Here is a 21,470-nt window from a genome sequence, read left to right as displayed (position 1 = left end):
TGTGTGCAGCTGAGAAACGTTTGACTGACTTTGAGTGTGCAGTGGAAGAAGATCAGCTGATGTTTCCTTTGGTCTTGAAGTCCTCCACAAACAAACATGTCACTTTACTGCTTTCTGCTCTTTTCTCACTTTATAGGTCAGTTTGACACATTGAAGCTGCTGCAGGTCAACTGATAAAGTCTGACCCTCATCTGTCCGTCACCTCGTCCTGCTCAAACTCCACACCTTCTGACTGCAGCCGCACTTTGAACACTTTCAGTCTGACGCCTTCATTTGGATCCTTTTTCCAGGTGGAGCAGCCGGAGACAAAATCTCTCCTGAAGCAGCTGAAGTCAGTGGAAGAGAAGAAGAATCTGTCAGACTCAAATGTGTCTACGAGACAGACAGCGAGCACGTTGGTCTCCACTGGTACGAGCATCATTCTAACCAGGCGCCTCAGTTTATCCTCTGGAAAGGAGCGAGGTCACGGAGCCACGGTCAATACATTCCTGATCATCGATATCGATCCCAAACATGGAGGACTTCAGCTGAAGTGACCATCAGAGATGTAACGGGGGCAGACTCAGCGCTCTACTACTGTGCTCTGGAAACACAGTGAGACAAAGTGTTGAAGAGGTCGTACAAAAAGCTCCACACCGATACGTGACGACTCTCCAAAGAGCAGGAAGTGGTTTTCAAAGTGCAGGATTCTGCACCTTCCTGATTCCAGTCACCATGGTTTAGGGATGGGTATCGAGAACCGGTTCCTTTCGTGTATCATTAAGAAATGGTTTTTACTTAATGATTCCCTTATTGGTCCTTCAGAGTGGCCGTTGTTTTTGGGAGTGTTTGTCAGGAAAATGATCATTTCTCTACATTGATTACAGACGCTGCAGTGGGTCTGTAATCAACTTTTCTGCAGCGCGGCTTTGCTTTGAACCTTGAACCAATCAAAGCAGTGCTTCGATCATTGAATCGTTGATTAATTTTTTCTTTCACTTTCTCCCGCTAAAAGCCTAAAGAGCATATGTCTGTGAGTATCATTTACCTTTTTTATGTTAAACCGACCTGTTATGGTTTTCTGAAACAGTTAATAGATGTATTTTATAACTTAAAAACAGGACAGATGCTAACACGTTAGCATGTCTATGGCATTTTCAATGTTAAAGTTAGCATCAAGCAGTTGCAGCTGTCAAGTGTTTGTTGTAAAAGAGTCAAATGTATTACAAATTGTAATATTTTTAAATTTGTTTATATATTAATAATAGCAAGCACAACAATAATAGTAATAATAACTAATCTAATGATTATATACAATTTTAGAGAAAGAGACAAAAAGAACCTGAATAGAAACACAACAGAAAATATAAAACCAACTAACAATGAACATAAATAAATAAATAAATATACACAGAAATAAATATGTGTTTCCTGTGAACACCTAGTGACTCTTCCACCTCCACTTCATCCCTGTCTTATTTAAGTTTAATGACAGTTTGTTTCGGTCAAACCATATTTTCAGTTTGTTAATTTCTTCAGTGATTTCCTCCAGAACTTTCTGCCAAACTAGAAAACTGCTGCATCCTAGTAAGAGCAGAATACTACTGGAATCAATTTGAATAAGGAAAGTTGTATTTTTCTTCACTAAATGGATGCTGCACTCACTGCAGTTTATTGTCTGGAATAGTCCCAGATTGTATTTCAGAGCTTCTAGAATTCAAACATTTTCATGCAGGTGGTGTTGGGGGGTAATTTTGGGTTTCAGCTTTTTTTGTTTTTCACGACTTTCATCCCTGAATATGTGAAATCGTTTGTCACTTTTGTGCAGATTAAAGTCACTAACTGGGACTCCTGTCTTGTTGCGAGAAAGAAACGAGAATCGTCCTCCGTTCTGTTCACACAGCTCCAAACACTGCCGAGTCAAGTTAGAACGATAGAATCCAGTCGGAATTAATAACTTCAAAGAGAAACACTGTTTTTTTTATTTTTATTTATGTCCAGAGATCAAGGATACAGTGACCAATTTCATATTTATTTACTTTAAGACTCAATGAAATACATAGAAAACCTGTAAAGCCTACTTTTAGTACAAAATTCACAAGAGGTATCGATAAGGGAATTGATAAGGAATCGGATCGATAAGCGGAATCGATAATGGCATCGATATCGATAAAATCTTATCAATACCCATCCCTACCGTGGTTACACCTGATCACCAAACGCTGTGGGAGGGGCATGAAGGGATGAAAGGAGGAGCCAAAGTGTCAGCCAAGAAAAGACTCAAACTGCACGAGTGCTGTTTCACACCAAAGAGGACTTTGTCTTGAAGATGAAGTCAGTGCACTTCACTTTGTTTCTGATCACACTGACAGGTAGGTGACATCATCAATAACCAATAATCACCATGAACATTCATCACCAACAACATTTGGACCATCAAGAGACACTTCTGTGTTCTTCAGGTGTCAGCTGTGAAGAACTCACTGCAGTCCACCATCAAGAGGACACTTTAGAAGGCAGTACTGCTACTCTGGAGTACAAATACCACAAAACTGCTGATGGTGGTGATTATTTTTTCTGGTATCGACAATATCCAGGAAAACCACCAGAGTTCCTCCTGATCATCTCAGGTTCGAGCAGAACAAGAGCAGCAGAGTCTGTGAAATCAGACAAAAGGTTCTCAACTAAACTGTCTGAAGATAAACGTGGTGTGTATTTGGAGATCAGCAGTACTGCAGTGACAGACTCTGCTGTGTACTACTGTGCTGTGAGGCCCACAGTGACACAAAACACTCAGTCTGTGGACAAAAACCTCACTCAGTGACAAACAGCGCCACCAAGGGGACACACAGCATGAGTTTGAATTCTTTGGACAAAAGCACTCAAATATTCAACACTAAGAAGATCCAGTTTACTGTGGTGTACCACAGGGGTCAATCCGAGGGTCTCAGTACAATTTAAATGTTGTCTTTCTGTCACATCATTTGGCAACACAACATTCTCCCTTTTGCTGATGACATCCTGTTCTATCTTTCTCTACTGATGGCAGTCGCTGTGTTTTTCTCACAAACTTTGTGTTCACAGCTGCAGTTCTCCTACCAGGGTTCCACCAATCACACATTTTCCTTCCTGACTCAAACTAAATAAAGTGCTTAACAGTGACCACTAGAGGGAGCCACAGACTGTTTGCCATCAATGGATGATGTCATGTTGACGGTTCACCAACAGATGATGTAGATGAAGGTCCAGATGGTTCAGAGTCTCAGTGTTCTTCCTCTCTCTCCTCCCCTCTCACTGCAGACATGAAACACTGGCTGACAAACATCCTGATTCTGACTCTCTGGCTCGGTAACTCTTTAAACCTACTGATTGTTCTCCTTTAATCAATCATCTTTATTGATTCATCTCTTCCTCTGCATGTTCTGTTCTTCCCCAGAGTGTAAAGGAGAAGACAGAGTGATCCAGCCCAAAGCAGATGTCATTGCTGCTGAAGGACACCACGTCACACTTCAATGTTCCTTTCAGACCAGCAACACAAATCCTGGTTTATTCTGGTACCAACAAGAACTAAATGGTTCTCCAAAGTTTTTGCTGAAACGTTTCAGTTTCGGAGGAGGACAAAATGCTGCAGAGTTCAACAAAGAGAGATTTGATGCTGAAGTCAACAAGACATCAGTTGATCTGAAGATCCAGAAGCTGCAGCTGCGAGACTCTGCTGTGTACTACTGTGCTCTGCAGCCCACAGTGACAGCAAGCAGCAAAAGAGAGGACAAAAACACTACACAACCACCACTAGAGGGAGCCAGTGTGCAAAAACACTACACAACCACCACTAGAGGGAGCCAGTGTGCAAAACCACTACACAACCACCACTAGAGGGAGCCAGTGTGCAAAACCACTACACAACCACCACTAGAGGGAGTCAGTGTGCAAAAACACTACACAACCACCACTAGAGGGAGCCAGTGTGCAAAAACACTACATAACCACTACTAGAGGGAGCCAGTGTGCAAAACCACTACACAACCACCACTAGAGGGAGTCAGTGTGCAAAAACACTACACAACCACCACTAGAGGGAGCCAGTGTGCAAAACCACTACACAACCACCACTAGAGGGAGTCAGTGTGCAAAAACACTACACAACCACCACTAGAGGGAGCCAGTGTGCAAAAACACTACACAACCACCACTAGAGGGAGCCAGTGTGCAAAAACACTACATAACCAGTACGAGTTGGAGTATCATGTTGTTCCGCTTCACTCCTGATCAGTGTCAGTTGAAGTACTTGAAACAGTTGAGTAAAAGTAGATATTTTAAAATGTGACAAATGTAACCAAATATCTCACACTGACTGTACTTTAGTATCAATAATTATTTTCTGATATAAAATATACTGAGGTGTTGAAAATAAAACCAGGAGCAAAACGTAGAAGGATCTCAACTGGCCAAATCAATCTCCAGACCTGAACCCAACTGTGCAGTTTTTCATCTCTTGAAGACTGAAAGAGAACTCACCACAAAAAACAAAAATGAAAGAATACAAAATTAAAATTAGGTGACATCTATCAGTTCGAGTTGCAAATTTGTTTGAGACCGCTGGTCGCAGCATCTCCAAATCTCTTGTCTCAATGTCCCTCAGTCCAGCCTTGTTCTGTCATGTCCATGATGTTCACCAGAACATCTGAACACCAATTCAGTCATTTCATGTTTCGCACAGCTTCTCTGTTCTCAGTGTTTGAGTTCTGTCATCTAATAAGCTCAGTGAGGACCTTAGTCCAGGTTTCATCAATATAAGACAACTGTCCCACCACCAGAGGGAGTCATGCTTGACTGACTCCCTCTGGTGGTGGTTGTGTCCTTGAAATCATTGTGGAGTGATGACCTAATTTTGGAACATGGTTTCGATATGACAGAGTTACATTTAACCTGGTTGAAGCCTAATGTCTTCCTGCCTTTAAATGAATCTTGCCCACCTGCGTCCATATTTAGTCATGTTGCCAGTGATGCTACACAAGGTGGAGGTGTGGTTTTAATTTACAAACCTGTCTTCAACTAAATGGCTCATGGAGGTCCTAAATTTAGCTCATTTGTACATCTGGTTCTTTGCCCCTCTCAGGTTTCCACAAGCAGTCATGATTAGAGGAATTTCAGTCATGTCATTTTTGTCACTGATTCCAGGCTTTAGGGCCAGTCTTCCAGATTCACAGATGAATTTGATGAGTTTATTTCTAATCAGGTGATGTAAGATCTTGATTGCTGTTGATTTCAGTGTCCACATGAAAAATCCTTCCAATCCCATCAGTAACATGTTTATGTCAGGTTCTGCCTCGGCTCAGAGTTCGTATCTGGGTTTGTCTCCTATTTGGTCCAGGTTTTTTTCTGAGTATTCTGCTATTTTATTTTTCATACGATTACACTTTAGTCATTTATGTCTTATTTTGGTTCTGTTTCTCTATTTTCTTTGTGTAATGCTTTTGTCACTGGTGTTGCTCTCTGTATTTTATTTTTTGTGTAGTTATTTGTTGCATAATCTGTTATCCTTCTACCATTGCGAGTTCCATTCTAGTTTAGTAATAGACTTATTTTCTTGTTGTCCTCTTTTTAGGTTTGTCATTTTATTTCCCAGTTTGCCTCTTTCTTCTGTTCGGTTACATAATGTTGGTTTTTTGTTATCCGCCATTGGTTTTTCTGTCACTAATTTCTCCTGCTTTGTTTTTCCCTCACTGCACTTTCTTGCACCTGCCTTCACTCATTTTTGTCTTGCTGTCATGCCCTCTTCCAGAACTTTCTCTGCACCTGTTTCACATTCACGCCCTGATTACTCTGCCTGGTATTTAAGCCCTCACTGTCCCTCTGTTCTCTGCCACTTTGTTGAATTCCATTTCCATCCTCACCTTTTATGTCTATCTTGTTTGCCTCACCGTTTTTTGACATTGCTTGTTTTTCTGATCTCTGCCACACCATGAACCTGAAGTCTGCTTGTATTTTGAACCACACTTCTGCCTCATGATTGTCCATTACCTACACACTGCATGTTTGATGCCTTCAGTCTGCATAACCTGTCCATTTCCATTTTTTTTCTTTTTGACTTTCATCTGCCCTTCCACATTCCTGTCCTTGACACCATATCTACCCATTACTTCCTCATCACCTCTGTTCCCTTCACTAACATGTCCATTTAAGTCTGCTCCTATCACAACTCTCTCATGCTTGGGTTCACTTTCCACCACCTCATTTAACTCACTCCAGAAACCTTTCTCCATCTCACAACCTCCCTGTGGGGCATATGCACTGATGGTATTCATCATCACCCCTTCTGGTTCCAACTTCACACTCATCACACTGTCAGACACTTGCTTCACCTCCAACACACTCTTCACATACTCTTCCTTTAAAATGACGAACACAATTTCTCCTCCCATCCACAACATGATAGAACAACTTGAACCCACCCCCTATGCCCCTGCTCTTACTGCCCTTTCACTTGGTCTCTGAAACAGACAGACATATTGTCTGTTTCTCCTTTCTCCTCTCCATGTCAGTCAGCTCTCTCCATTTACCCTTCAAACTGCCAATGTTTAAAGTCCAGACTAATTTTCATTGTTCTTGTTTTCCTCTTCTCCCTTTGTCTCTGGACACGTCCCCCTCCTATTCTTCTTCACTGCCCATCAGTAGCCCAATTTGCACAGGCACCCTGCTGGGCAACAACACCAGTGGTGATCGTTGTTAACCAAAGCCTCAACCCATACAGTATGGAAATTAAATTTGCGACTAGCAAATATGTTGGCTTTTTTGGAGACCCTTCCTGACACAACCCTGCTCATTTATTCAAGTCACCCTGCTCTTGTACAACCTGCTGCCCCCCAGTGTACCTTCTACCAGAAGTGACCATTAAATGAGAGTTTAGGATCAAGTGGCAGATTGGGAAGAGGGGTCAAAAAGACAAGTTGCCCTCGAACTTGATTCACCAGACTGATATTGGCCTAAAGAAAGAACACAGCGAGGCTGTTGTTATAGTCCCGGAGTGAGTTTCTGTGATATGAAGGACATTAAGTCAGATCTCACCCTGTCTCAGCTGCATACAGTTCTGTGATGACATTATAAAGAGGACAGTTCCACTAACTTATATAATCGTCTGATAAACCTCATGCAGGACAGTAATGAATCACTACAGAACTTCTTGTTTCGGGCTATTGAACTGAAAGAGAGACACTGAAGAGTGGCACAGCCCGCACCTCATTCAGAGGACGTTTCTGAGGGCTGTAGAAACATGATGGAAAGTATCAATTTAAGCGCCAGCTGGAGGATCCTGCTGTCAAAGATGACCTACTGATATCTACAACAAACAGCAGCCAGTCTGGAGTGGGAACGACACCAAGAGTTTAGAAAGCACATCAAAGGACCTAAAGTCCAAGAACTTGGAGTGGAAACTCAGTAAGACTGAGAGGCTGCGGTGGGAAGTGTGGAAAGACAAGAGCCCCCCCCACCAGCTAAAGGTAAAACCCCTAAAGCCTAAAAGACAGTTTCTGACCACGAGTCAGAGCTCCTGGACATTGTCACACTATTGAAAGGTGAAATGGACGAGCTCTAGAAGGCTATACATGGGTCTCGTAGGCCCCCCCACCCCTAGAGTGAGGGGGAGACGTGTCTGCAGAAGCTGTCAGTCCACTAACAATGAAGATCAGTGTGACCACTGTTTTAAATGTGGGGTGAGTGGACAAATGTCAAGAGAGTATTGGACTGGGAAACAGCCAGGTAAAGACTGGGCAGGTAGACAAGGATGCTAGTACGGTAGCAACCACACCTACACAAGTCCACACGCCGGATCTGTATAAACTGGTCAGACACAGTATTCAAAGGTTTGAGTTAAGGCTCACAGCTAAAGCAGAAGTTCCCCAGGAAGAAGAAACAGTCAGTGTCAGTCTATTGTCCCCTAATCGAAAATCACAGTTGATCAGTTTAATTGGGAAAAAGTAGGTTATAACCCATTTTTTTCATTGATGTGGAGACAAAAGCTCTGTGAGACACTGGGTCACAGGTCAGATAATGATTGACAACTGGACACAAGAACACATGCCACATACTACCATTGGGGACCTTTCTGAATTGGTGGGCACAAGTATCCTGGACGGGAGGGCAGTAAACCAGATGGCAGTTCCATTCGTAGGGTGGGTTGAGGTTACCTTTAAGTTGACGACTGATAGTGGCCAACAGGTGGAGCTGCTCATTCCTGTGTTAGCAGCAAATGAAGATGGGGTAGCAGAGCAACTGATCATTGGGTTTAATGTGACTGCACATGTCCTTAAGCTGGGTATTGAACCCTCTTGTGCCATCAGTGCAGCTGTGTGTGCTGCCTTTTAATTCGATTGTAAGAAAACAGAGGTGTGACTTGAGGAACATCCTGCACCGTTATCAGGACCATGGGGTGAAGCTTACTCCCTGAAGGTTTGAGTTCTTCAAGCAGCAGGTACGGTTCCTTGGCAAACTAGTTCCTAAAGAGGGCTGTACTATGGACCCTGCTGACATTGTCTCTGTGCCGGCTTTAAAACATCAGCAACCCACCACTTTGGGAGAACTGAGAAAGCTGCGGGGTTTTATTTCCGGTTATTGCAGCTATATTCCAAACTTCTCCCATATATCTGAGCCTCTTCATGATCTCCTTGCGAATGACTGCAAAGACCAAGTGAAACCGACCTTGAAGACACAGGTTAAAAAGAAAGAAAGAGGTGTTGGCCAACTTCCTTCATCCCATATGATGAAGTGGCACCTTGAGCATCATATAGTTTTTGGCCAACTTATTGACTTTCTCTCCCAGCCCCCAGTGCTCGGTTACCCAGATTTCAAAGAGCCTTTTATTGTGCACTGTGATGCTTCACAGGAGGGGCTTGGGGCGGTGCTGTATCAATGACAACAGGACAAGCTCGTGGTGATAGCGTATGGCTACAGGATGCTTACAAACCCTGAGAAGAACTACCATCTTCATTCAGGGAATTGCATTCATTCAGATGATTCAAAATACAGATGATCAAATCTTGACTGGAACTCAAACATGTGGTCATGTGACCCCAGTGTGAACTTCTCTGCACTGTCTGTCTGTCCATCTGAGGACAGAGTTTAAAATGATATTGTTGCCTTTTATAACTCTCAGTGGTTGAGCTCCATCCTATATGGTTGAGTTGGATCAGCCACATGTGACCGGACGTCCCCTGTGAGACTCCTGTGTGGACTGAAGGTGAGGAATCATTTACCAACTGAAACTAGACTGAAGACTCTTCTGTTGTCGGCTGCTAACAGTTACTGATCAAACCAAGTCTGGTCTGATCCACCACAGGGATCTGTCCCGGGTCCTGGATGGAAACCACCCAAGAAGAGAACCAGTCCATCACCACTTCTGGAAAATAACCATCTATTTACTGCAGACAAGTGAAACGTGGACGTGTCCTTGACTTCTAAAAACATGAGAGCACAAAGAGACAGCAAGTAAATCAAATCAAATCAATTTTATTTATATAGTGCCAAATCACAACAAACAGTTGCCCCAAGGCGCTTTATATTGTAAGGCAAAAGCCATACAATAATTACAGAAAAACCCCAACAGTCAAAAAGACCCCCTGTGAGCAAGCACTTGGCGACAGTGGGAAGGAAAAACTCCCTTTTAACAGGAAGAAACCTGCAGCAGAACCAGGCTCAGGGAGGGGCAGTCTTCTGCTGGGACTGGTTGGGGCTGAGGGAGAGAACCAGGAAAAAGACATGCTGTGGAGGGGAGCAGAGATCAATCACTAATGATTAAATGCAGAGTGGTGCATACAGAGCAAAAAGAGAAAGAAACACTCAGTGCATCATGGGAACCCCCCAGCAGTCTAAGTCTATAGCAGCATAACTAAGGGATGGTTCATGGTCACCTGATCCAGCCCTAACTATAAGCTTTAGCAAAAAGGAAAGTTTTTAGCCTAATCTTAAAAGTAGAGAGGGTGTCTGTCTCCCTGATCTGAATTGGGAGCTGGTTCCACAGGAGAGGAGCCTGAAAGCTGAAGGCTCTGCCTCCCTTTCTACTCTTACAAACCCTAGGAACTACAAGTAAGCCTGCAGTCTGAGAGCGAAGCGCTCTATTGGGGTGATATGGTACTACGAGGTCCCTAAGATAAGATGGGACCTGATTATTCAAAACCTTATAAGTAAGAAGAAGAATTTTAAATTCTATTCTAGAATTAACAGGAAGCCAATGAAGAGAGGCCAATATGGGTGAGATATGCTCTCTCCTTCTAGTCCCCGTCAGTACTCTAGCTGCAGCATTTTGAATTAACTGAAGGCTTTTCAGGGAACTTTTAGGACAACCTGATAATAATGAATTACAATAGTCCAGCCTAGAGGAAATAAATGCATGAATTAGTTTTTAGAGTTTCACTCACAGAGTTTAGGTAGCTACTCTGCACTGTGTTGGTATATGGCATTGAAGAACATAAAGAAGGAATCATATCCTTGAACCTAGTTACAGTGCTTTCAGAAAGACTTCTTCTGTAAAGAAACTTATTCCCCACTGCTGGGTAGTCCATTAAAGTAAATGTAAATGTTATTAAGAAATGATCAGACAGAAGGGGGTGGGTGGACTCATTTACATTTTGAGCGAAGCCAACTGAGTCTAATAATAGATTAAATGCAGTGTTGAGGCTGTCATTCTCAGCATCTGTGTGGATGTTAAAATCACCCACTATAATTATCTTATCTGAGCTAAGCACTAAGTCAGACAAAAGGTCTGAAAAACCACAAAGAAACTCACAGTAACGACCAGGTGGACGATAGATAATAAATAAAACTGGTTTTTGGGACTTCCAATTTGAATGGACAAGACTAAGAGTCAAGGTTTCAAATGAATTAAAGTTATGTCTGGGTTTTTGATTAATTAATAAGCTGGAATGGAAGATTGCTGCTAATCCTCCTCCTCGGCCCGTGCTACGAGCATTGTGACAGTTAAGGGCCTTTCACACTGAATCCGTCAGATGCGTCAAATGCATCAAAAATCGGCCTAAAAAGCATTATTTTCAATGAGACGCGTTGCGTTTTAGATGCGTCAGATGCGTCACATCAAAAGCTGAGCTAAACCGACGCATGTAACGGGAGCGCGCATTGCCGCTTGTCAGCAGGCTGACGGAGTCAAAGTTCAAGCCAATCCAACTTCCGACCTGCTGAGCTGTAACGTACCTTTGCGTTGTCCAATAAGAACGACGCGTCGGGCCAAAACACGGAAGACGGGTGGCAGAAACCGCATTGGCCGCCATCTTGGAAGGGGCGTACTACCTATGGCAGAAACCACTCATCTCTACAAAATGGATCAGTGGAAACCACAGAACAACGTGTCACAGGACTGCTCATTTATGGAGCAGTTTTCTGAAGAAAAATCCTTCGAAATGTTTTTTGTTGTTACCTCATTATTTCTGATTACTGTTAAAAAACAGTTTAGAACACTTGTAATTAAAATAGCTAAATAAATGGTTCTTCAGAAACCTTTCGTCTGTAAATTAAAACCACCTGTTATTTCAGATTATTTCATTTCTTGTTTAACATAAGGAACCTCAGACATTTATTTTTAGACAAAATAATGGAAATTTATACATTTGTTTTTTTTAAATTCTGGTAGATTATTTATATCTCATTTTAAACAGAAAAACAGACACTGTAAATAAATACAAATGTTTATTATAAATGCAACAGGAAATAATTTAACAATGACTGCAGTGTGATTGTAAAGTAGAATTTCTGTGAAAAACCTCATGATGACTATATATATATATATATATATATATATATATATATATATATATATATATATATATATATATATGTAATTTCAACTTGTAATTTCGCCAAAATATGTAATTGTCTTTAATGTTATCAGGACAGAGTAATTTCTAAAATATGAATTTGAGCACAATAAGTGGAGAGCTTCTACCTGTGCAAATGTCTTTGGACTTTGATTCGTGGACATTTTTAATGATCCGTTCATTTATTGTTAAAATATAAAATGAAACAGCTTTTTAAAAAATAATAAAATAGTTGCTGTTTAAAGAGCCTTTTATTTAGAAGCAGGTGATGTTCTGCTGGATTCTCTGGACCAGATGAAGGTCTCTTCTGCAGCTTTGACCTCTGGTGGTGTTACTGAAGACACTTTTGTCCTATTTTGAAGAGCAGAGATGTTTTCTTTCGACTGGACTTCGTGGTGTTCAGCTCATCAATGGAAGTTTGGTTGTCTGAACAGCAAATGTTCCTGATTGGGACAAATAAAAATATTTCTTTAAATATAAAGAAACACTAAACAGTTTATATATAAAAAAGGGGGGAAAAAAATGATGGAAAAAATGCCAGAAAAAATAAGTTATTTAAAGTTGAGCTTTTGTGGTGTCTGAAAAAAGCTGTAGCTTTATTTGGTAAAAATAAAAAGACTGAACCATTTAGAAATTAAAGTGTTCACTCAGATCAACTGTGCTAAAAGGCTACACTAACGTTAGCTGATCATTAAACCTTCAAAGCAGTTAAGTAAACGCCACGTTTTATTTTTACATTATTCTCACCTCGATAAAGCTGCAGAACTAAACTCCGTTGGTCAAACTGGGACTTCGCATATATCCAAAAAGTGGAAGATTTCGGACTGAGTGGGTTTGCTCCATCACCCCGGCGGTCCGCCTCGGTCTGCCCAGTGATGATGCCTGAAGGCCGGCTTCTCCGTGCGGTTTGGTCCGCTTTTTGTGGTTCAGGCGACCCAAATTCAAGATGGCGATAGCTAAACTTTTTCAGATTGTGGAAACAGCCAGAGTGTGACGTGGCAATCTCCGCCCCCCACTTTTTTTTTTTTTTTTTTTTTTGCCGCTTCCAAAGCGACGCGTCTGACGTCATCCGACGGATTCGACGGATCCTGATCCGTTGACGCATTGGCCTGATGGATTCAGTGTGAAAGACCCTTTAGTGTGACTCGGGGGTGTTGACTCATTTAAACTAACATATTCATCCTGCTGTAACCAGGTTTCTGTAAGGCAGAATAAATCAATATGTTGATCAATTATTATATCATTTACTAACAGGGACTTAGAAGAGAGAGACCTAATGTTTAATAGACCACATTTAACTGTTTTAGTCTGTGGTGCAGTTGAAGGTGCTATATTATTTTTTCTTTTTGAATTTTTATACTTAAATAGATTTTTACTGGTTATTGGTGGTCTGGGAGCAGGCACCATCTCTACGGGGATGGGGTAATGAGGGGATGGCAGGGGGAGAGAAGCTGCAGAGAGGTGTATAAGACTACAACTCTGCTTCCTTGTCCCAACCCTGGATAGTCACGGTTTGGAGGATTTAAGAAAATTGGCCAGATTTCTAGAAATGAGAGCTGCTCCATCCAAAGTGGGATGGATGCCGTCTCTCCTAACAAGACCAGGTTTTAACACAGAAGCTTTGCCAATTATCTATCAAGCCCACCTCATTTTTTGGACACCACTCAGACAGCCAGCAATTCAAGGAGAACATGCGGCTAAACGTGTCACTCCTGGTCCGATTGGGGAGGGGCCCAGAGAAAACTACAGAGTCCGACATTGTTTTAGCAAAGTTACACACCGATTCAATATTAGTTTTAGTGACCTCCGATTGGCGTAACCGGGTGTCATTACTGCCGACGTGTATTACAATCTTACCAAATTTACGCTTAACCTTAGCCAGCAGTTTCAAATTTCCTTGAATGTCGCCTGCTCTGGCCCCCAGAAGACATTTGACTATGGTTGCTGGTGTCGCTAACTTCACATTTCTCAAAACAGAGTCTTCAGACTTCAGACAACTTTATTGATCCCAAAAAAGGGCAATTATGTTTACACTCCAATTACCTCAGACAAGATACAGCAATTAATCCACAATTATTACTTGTTTACCCTAATAATAATAGAGTCACCAATAACCACAATTTGTTCCTCGGCGGGTGTGTCGCCGAGTGGGGAAAAACGGTTAGAGATGTGAACGGGTTGGTGGTGTACAGGGGGCTTCTGTTTAGGACTACGCTTCTTCCTCACAGTCACCCAGCCGGCCTGCTTTCCCGGCTGCTTGGGATCTGCTGGGGGACAGCTAACGGCGGCTAAGCTACCTTGGTCCGCACCAACTACAGGGGCCTGGCTAGCTGTAGGATTTTCCAAGGTGCGGAGCCGAGTCTCCAATTCACCCAGCCTGGTCTCCAAAGCTACAAACAAGCTACACTTATTACAAGTACCGTTACTGCTAAAGGAGGCCGAGGAATAACTAAACATTTCACACCCAGTGTAGAAAAGTGGGGGGAGAGACAGGAGAAGCTGCCATGTTAAACTGGCTAAGAGCTAATAGCTGCGCTAAGCTAGCAGATTCCTAAAAACACACAAAGTGAATAATGTGAAAATAATTTAGAGGTGATTCAGCAGAGGGAGTATTTTAGTTAAGGCACGTGAAGATTACACTGTGAAACAAATCGTTATCTAGTTATCTAGATCAATCTAACTATGCAGATTAAACAGCTAACAGATACAGCAAAACACCGCTGTGCTCCGGAACAGGAAGTGATACAATACCACAGTGAGTGTTGTGTGGGCCGCCCGAAGAGGAGGTACTGCTGGCTCACCACCAGAGGGCGCCCTGCCTGTTGTCGGGTTTCAGGCACGAGAGGGCGCAGCCGCCTCACAGGAGCTCCAGGTGCATCGTCACTGACAGCTGTCAGTCATCATCATCATCATCATCATCATGACCACCATAAAAGCCTGGGAGAATCTTCAGAACCCTGCCGAGTTATCAGCTTACCACACAGGTAACCTACTCAGCCGTTTCGTTCACACAATTCTTGCTACTGATTTTTGGAGTTGTAACCTTTGTATACTCGTAGCTTGGAGATGGGTTTGTGGAAGTTGGAGGGAGTTGGCGTTTCCACTCCTCACTTCACTTATCTTTAAGTATACTATTGGTGCTGCACGTTCTCAGTGTTCCTGTTTTCTGGGAGTGGTGGATTTTTTCCCTCAGGAAGAAACTGTGATTTTGCTGACTGTTGCTGGGTGTACACACACCCACCGTAACCTGTTTGTTTTTCCTGCCAGCAGTACCAGATCTGACAGCTGGGAGCAGTGGCCACCTGGGGACTCGGGATTTGCTGGCTCCGGTGTGTGCAGGTCTCCGTTGGCAGTTGAACCTTGTGGGTCCCGGCTCTTCTCTGGATAAGGTGTCTCCTATCCTCGGGCCTGCCCACAGGTCACCTTCTTGTGGAACTTTTGATTGACAGACTAAAGCAGTATTTGACCTGTAGCGCACATTTTGCAATATTAAATTGTATTCATTGGCATCTCTATTGTCCGTTCATTTACGCCCCCTGTGCGGGTCCGTGTCTTACACTTTCCCAACAGGATAACTCGGCCACACATCATGGATTCCGAGGGGCACATACCATCCGTTGAACAATCAATGGAGCTGCAAGGTGCACAGGCTCCAGCAGGAGGCAGGTTGGGTGAGTTGCAGCAAATATTAACCACCCTCACTGCTCGGCTGGATTTGGTGACCGAGCAGAACATACTGCTCGATCGTAGGATGGAGGCTCTCACCGCTCAGGTGGAAGCGTGCGCACAGGGCGCGGCTGCTGCTCCTCCTCCTGCGGACCTGTTACTGAACAGAGACCCTCCAGTGGTCATTCAACGAACCCCCCCCCATCCCCTGAAGCATACATTAGCCCCCCGGAGCCGTTCGGAGGTTGTGTTGAGACGTGCGCGGACTTCTTAATGCAGTGCTTGCTCGTCTTCGCACAACGTCCCGTAATGTACGCGTCAGACTCCAGCCGGGTGGCTTATGTCGTTAATTTGCTTCGAGGTGAGGCACGCGCCTGGGCTATGGCGCTTTGGGAACAGAGTTCACGGCTTCTAACGACATACACTGGGTTTGTGAGGGAGTTCAGACAGGTGTTTGATCACCCGAATCGAGGCGAAACTGCTTGAAACGTGCTGCTGTCGATACGACAGGGGCGTCGGAGTGCCGCTAAGTATGCAGTTGACTTCCGCATCGCGGCAGCGAGAGCTGGTTGGAATATGGTAGTGCTCCGCGCCGCCTTTGTAAATGGACTCTCCGGTCCTTAAGGAGCACCTGGTGGCTAAGGACGAGCTGCGGGAATTAGACGGGCTTATCGACCTCGTTATACGGTTAGACAACCGAATGGAAGAACGTCAACGGGAGCGAGATGAAGGACGTGGCCGGGCACGAGCCGTCCCTCCCCCTTCCGGGTCCGAATCAGCGCCGCCTTCCCCACGCTCCAAAGCCAGAGCGCTCCGCGTGACAACAGCTCCTCCTGCTGACGTTGTCATGGAAATGAGCAGGACCAAAATGAGATCAGTAAACAGACAAAGGAGACTGGCCCGCGGAGAGTGTGTTACCTGCGGCTCGAGTGAGCATTTGGAGAAGGATTGCCCCAAGCGGTCAAAGCACCAACACTCGCCTTTAGAGACTGGGCTAAGGGTGGGTCACAACACACACGCTGGGAATGCACGAAAATCCACACAAGTCCCAGTTATGATCCTCTGTGGGGGTTTAACCCTTCATGCCCCAGCACAACACTCGACACGGGGTCAGAGGGGAATCTGCTGGATAGCAAATGGGCTAAGGAAGTAGGGCTCCCTCTAGTGGCCCTTCCTTCACCTTTGAAGGTACGGGCACTAGATGGCACCCTTCTTCCATTAATCACACACCAGACACAGCCCTTAACACTGGTTGTGTCTGGGAATCACAGGGAGGAGATTGTGTTTTTTGTAACACCTTCTACCTCCAGAATCATTTTGGGTTATCCATGGATGAGTAAGCACAATCCCCGGATCGATTGGCCGACTGGAGTTGTGGCTCAATGGAGCGAAACCTGCCACCGGGAATGTTTAAGATCCTCGGTCCCACCCGGTGCGACTGCTAAAGAGGAGGTCCGTGTTCCCCCCAATCTTGCGGCAGTGCCGGCTGAGTACCATGATCTTGCTGACGTTTTCAGCAAAGATCTGGCACTCACACTTCCCCCACACCGACCGTATGATTGTGCCATTGATTTGATTCCAGGCGCTGAGTATCTGTCCAGTAGACTGTACAACCTCTCACGCCCTGAGCGCGAATCAATGGAGACCTACATCCGGGACTCTTTAGCTGCCGGGTTAATCTGGAACTCTTCCTCCTCGTTAGGTGCGGGTTTCTTTTTTGTGGGCAAGAAGGACGGCGGACTCCGTCCATGCATTGATTACAGAGGGCTGAACGAGATTACGGTTCGCAATCAATACCCATTGCCTCTGTTGGATTCAGTGTTCACGCCCCTGCATGGAGCCAAAATGTTCACAAAGCTGGATCTTAGAAATGCGTATCACCTGGTTTGGATCCGGAAGGGAGACGAATGGAAGACGGCATTTAACACCCCGTTAGGTCACTTTGAGTACCTGGTCATGCCGTTCGGCCTCACTAACGCCCCCGCGTCGTTCCAAGCTTTGGTAAACGACGTCTTGCGGGACTTACTGCATCGGTTCGTCTTCGTATACCTGGACGACATCCTCATCTTCTCCCCGGATCCTGAGACCCATGTGAAGCATGTACGTCAGGTCCTGCAGCGGTTGTTGGAGAACCGGCTGTTTGTGAAGGGCGAGAAGTGCAAGTTCCACCGTACTTCTTTGTCCTTCCTGGGGTTCATTATCTCCTCCAACTCCGTCACACCCGATCCGGCCAAGGTTGCGGCGGTGAGAGATTGGCCCCAACCGGCAAGCAGTAGGAAGCTGCAACAGTTCCTCGGCTTCGTGAATTTCTATAGGAGGTTCATCAAGGGTTACAGTCAGGTGGTTGGTCCCCTGACAGCCCTGACCTCCCCAAAAGTCCCCTTCACCTGGTCGGATCGGTGCAAAGCCGCGTTTAGGGAGTTGAAACGCCGGTTCTTGACTGCGCCAGTTCTGGTGCAGCCCGATACTAGCCGCCAGTTTGTTGTTGAAGTGGACACCTCTGACTCAGGGATAGGAGCCGTGCTGTCCCAGAGCGGGGAGTCCGACAACGTCCTCCACCCTTGTGCCTATTTTTCCCGCAGGTTAACCCCAGCAGAACGAAACTATGACGTTGGCAATCGGGAGCTCCTGGCGGTGAAAGAGGCCCTGGAGGAGTGGAGACACTTGTTGGAGGGAGCTGTGGTACCATTCACGGTTTTCACTGTCCATCGGAACCTGGAGTACATCCGGACCACTAAGCATCTGAACCCCAGGCAAGACCGTTGGTCACTGTTCTTTGGTCGTTTTGACTTCTGGATTACATACCACCCTGGGACCAAAAACCAACGGTCTGACGCACTGTCCCGGGTGCATGAAGAGGAGGTCAAAACAGAGCTGTCGGATCCACCTGACACCATCATCCCGGAGTCCACTATCGTCACCACCTTCACATGGGACGTGGAAGCCATCGTCAGGGGGACCCTGACGCGACACCCAGACCCTGGCGGAGGACCAAACAACAGACTGTACATCCCACCAGAGGCAAGAGTTGCGGTCCTGTACTTCTGTCACGGTTCCGAGCTCTCCTGCCATCCAGGGGTGCGAAGGACCGTGGCAGTGGTCCGGCAGCGTTTCTGGTGGGCATCACTAGAAACCGATGTCCGGGAGTATGTCCGGGCCTGCACCATCTGCGCCAGGGGCAAGGCTGTTCACACACAGGAAAAAAGGAATCCTCCAGCCATTGCCGGTGCCTCGACGCCCCTGGTCCCATATAGGCCTGGACTTCATCACAGGTCTCCCTGCGTCACAGGGTATGACAACCATCTTGATGATAGTGGACCGGTTCTCCAAGGCGGCCCACTTCATGGCCCTCCTGAAGCTCCCGACGGCCCAGGAGACTGCAGACCTCCTGTTCCACCACGTCGTGCATCTGCAAGGCATCCCTACGAACGTCGTCTCAGACCGTGGTCCCCAGTTCTCCTTGCAAGTCTGGAGGAGTTTCTGTAGGGAACTGGGGGCCACCGTGAGCCTTCGTCCGGGTGCCACCCCCAGACTAATGGACAAGCAGAGTGGGCTAATCAAGATCTGGAGCAGGCCCTAAGATGTGTGACCTCCGCGCACCCAACGGCTTGGAGTCAATATCTGGCCTGGATCGAGTACGCCCACAATAGCCAAATATCTTCGGTGACCAGCCTCTCCCCATTTGAGGTGTGTTTGGGGTACCAGCCCCCACTGTTTCCCGCTGTGGAGGGAGAGGTCGGGGTCCCCTCGGTCCAGGCCCACCTCAGAAGGTGCCATCGGGTGTGACGCACAGCCCACTCTGCCCTTCTGAAAGCCCGGATGAGGGCGAAGAGCCATGCGGACTGCCGACGTACCCCAGCCCCCACATACCAGCCCGGGCTGGAGGTTTGGCTTTCAACCAAGAACATTCCTCTGCATACGGACTCACAGCAACTAACGGACAGGTACATCGGACCATACACCATCACCAAGGTCATCAGTCCAGCCGCAGTGAAGCTGGGAGTTTCAGCTTCACTGCGGATACACCCCGTATTCCATGTGTCCAAGATTAAGCCATACCACACCTCAGACCTCTGCTCCCCCGGACCAGCGCCGCCTCCTGCCCGCATCATTGACGGCAAGCCTGCGTGGACAGTCCGCAGGCTCCTGGATGTTCACCGGAGGGGTTGGGGTCTCCAATATCTGGTGGACTGGGAGGGTTACGGACCCGAAGAACGCTCCTGGGTGAAGAGGAGCTTCATCCTGGATCCGGCCCTCCTGGCAGAGTTCTACCAGCGACATCCCGACAAGCCTGGTCGGGCGCCAGGAGGCGCCCGTTGAGGGGGAGGGGTTGCGTGGGCCGCCCGAAGAGGAGGTACTGCTGGCTCACCACCAGAGGGCGCCCTGTCTGTTGTCGGGTTTCAGGCACCAGAGGGCGTAGCCGCCTCACAGGAGCTCCAGGTGCGTCGTCACTGACAGCTGTCAGTCATCATCATCATCATCATGACCACCATAAAACCCTGGGAGAATCATCAGAACCCTGCCGAGTTATCAGCTTACCACACAGGTAACCTACTCAGCCGTTTTGTGCCATTCGCACAATTCTTGCTACTGATTTTTGCAGTCGTAACCTTTGTATACTCGCAGCTTGGAGCTGGGTTTGTGGAAGTTGGAGGGAGTTGGCGTTTCCACTCCTCACTTCACTTATCTTTAAGTATACTGTTGGTACTGCACGTTCTCAGTGTTCCTGTTTTCTGGGAGTGGTGGATTTTTTCCCTCAGGAAGGAACTGTGATTTTGCTGACTGTTACCCACCGTAACCTGTTTGTTTTTCCTGCCAGCAGTACCAGATCTGACAGCTGGGAGCAGTGGCCACCTGGGGACTCGGGATTTGGTGGCTCCGGTGTGTGCAGGTCTCCGTTGGCGGTTGAACCTTGTGGGTCCCGGCTCTTCTCTCGATAAGGCATCTCCTATTCTCGGGCCTGCCCACACGTCACCTTCTTGTGGAACTTTTGATTGACAGACTCAAGCAGTATTTGACCTGCAGTGCACATTTTGCAATATTAAATTGTATTCACTGGCATCTCTATTGTCCGTTCATTTACACCCCCTGTGTGGGTCCGTGTCTTACACTTTCCCAACAGTGAGAGCCAACCACCAGTAGAGGTGGATCATCACAAGTCAATCAATCAATTTTTTTATATAGCGCCAAATCACAACAAACAGTTGCCCCAAGGCGCTTTATATTGTAAGGCAAGGCCATACAATAATTATGTAAAACCCCAATGGTCAAAACGACCCCCTGTGAGCAAGCACTTGGCTACAGTGGGAAGGAAAAACTCCCTTTTAACAGGAAGAAACCTCCAGCAGAACCAGGCTCAGGGAGGGGCAGTCTTCTGCTGTGACTGGTTGGGGCTGAGGGAGAGAACCAGGAAAAAGACATGCTGTGGAGGGGAGCAGAGATCGATCACTAATGATTAAATGCAGAGTGGTGCATACAGAGCAAAAAGAGAAAGAAACAGTGCATCATGGGAACCCCCCAGCAGTCTACGTCTATAGCAGCATAACTAAGGGATGGTTCAGGGTCACCTGATCCAGCCCTAACTATAAGCTTTAGCAAAAAGGAAAGTTTTAAGCCTAATCTTAAAAGTAGAGAGGGTGTCTGTCTCCCTGATCTGAATTGGGAGCTGGTTCCACAGGAGAGGAGCCTGAAAGCTGAAGGCTCTGCCTCCCATTCTACTCTTACAAACCCTAGGAACTACAAGTAAGCCTGCAGTCTGAGAGCGAAGCGCTCTATTGGGGTGATATGGTACTACGAGGTCCCTAAGATAAGATGGGACCTGATTATTCAAAACCTTATAAGTAAGAAGAAGAATTTTAAATTCTATTCTAGAATTAACAGGAAGCCAATGAAGAGAGGCCAATATGGGTGTACAAGTAAGAAGTATAAAAGAATTACCAGAAAACCAAGACTGAGAAAACAAACACCAGGGACCTGAATCAAGAAAACACTCTAAAAACATCA

At 45.9% G+C, this 21,470-nt stretch overlaps 3 gene segments (V, D, J or C); all 3 read left to right on the top strand.

Moving 5' to 3' along the window:
• Positions 1–646, top strand: LOC117522376. The segment is given in 2 exon segments: positions 1–136; positions 291–646. Coding segments are annotated over 2 exon segments (348 nt in total).
• A 1,737-nt stretch (positions 647–2,383) lies between these two features.
• On the top strand, positions 2,384–2,803 carry LOC117521349. The segment is given in 1 exon segment: positions 2,384–2,803. A coding segment is annotated over 1 exon segment (420 nt).
• Positions 2,804–3,150: 347 nt separating this feature from the next.
• On the top strand, positions 3,151–5,118 carry LOC117521348. The segment is given in 3 exon segments: positions 3,151–3,327; positions 3,416–3,775; positions 5,099–5,118. Coding segments are annotated over 3 exon segments (426 nt in total).
• Positions 5,119–21,470: the final 16,352 nt, after the last annotated feature.

This window comes from Thalassophryne amazonica, chromosome 12 (assembly GCF_902500255.1).
Source record: "Thalassophryne amazonica chromosome 12, fThaAma1.1, whole genome shotgun sequence".
In the NCBI taxonomy this organism is placed as follows: Eukaryota; Metazoa; Chordata; class Actinopteri; order Batrachoidiformes; family Batrachoididae; genus Thalassophryne; species Thalassophryne amazonica.
The sequence above is the reverse complement of the archived record's forward strand: the minus strand, read 5'-3'. Positions and strand labels throughout refer to the sequence as shown.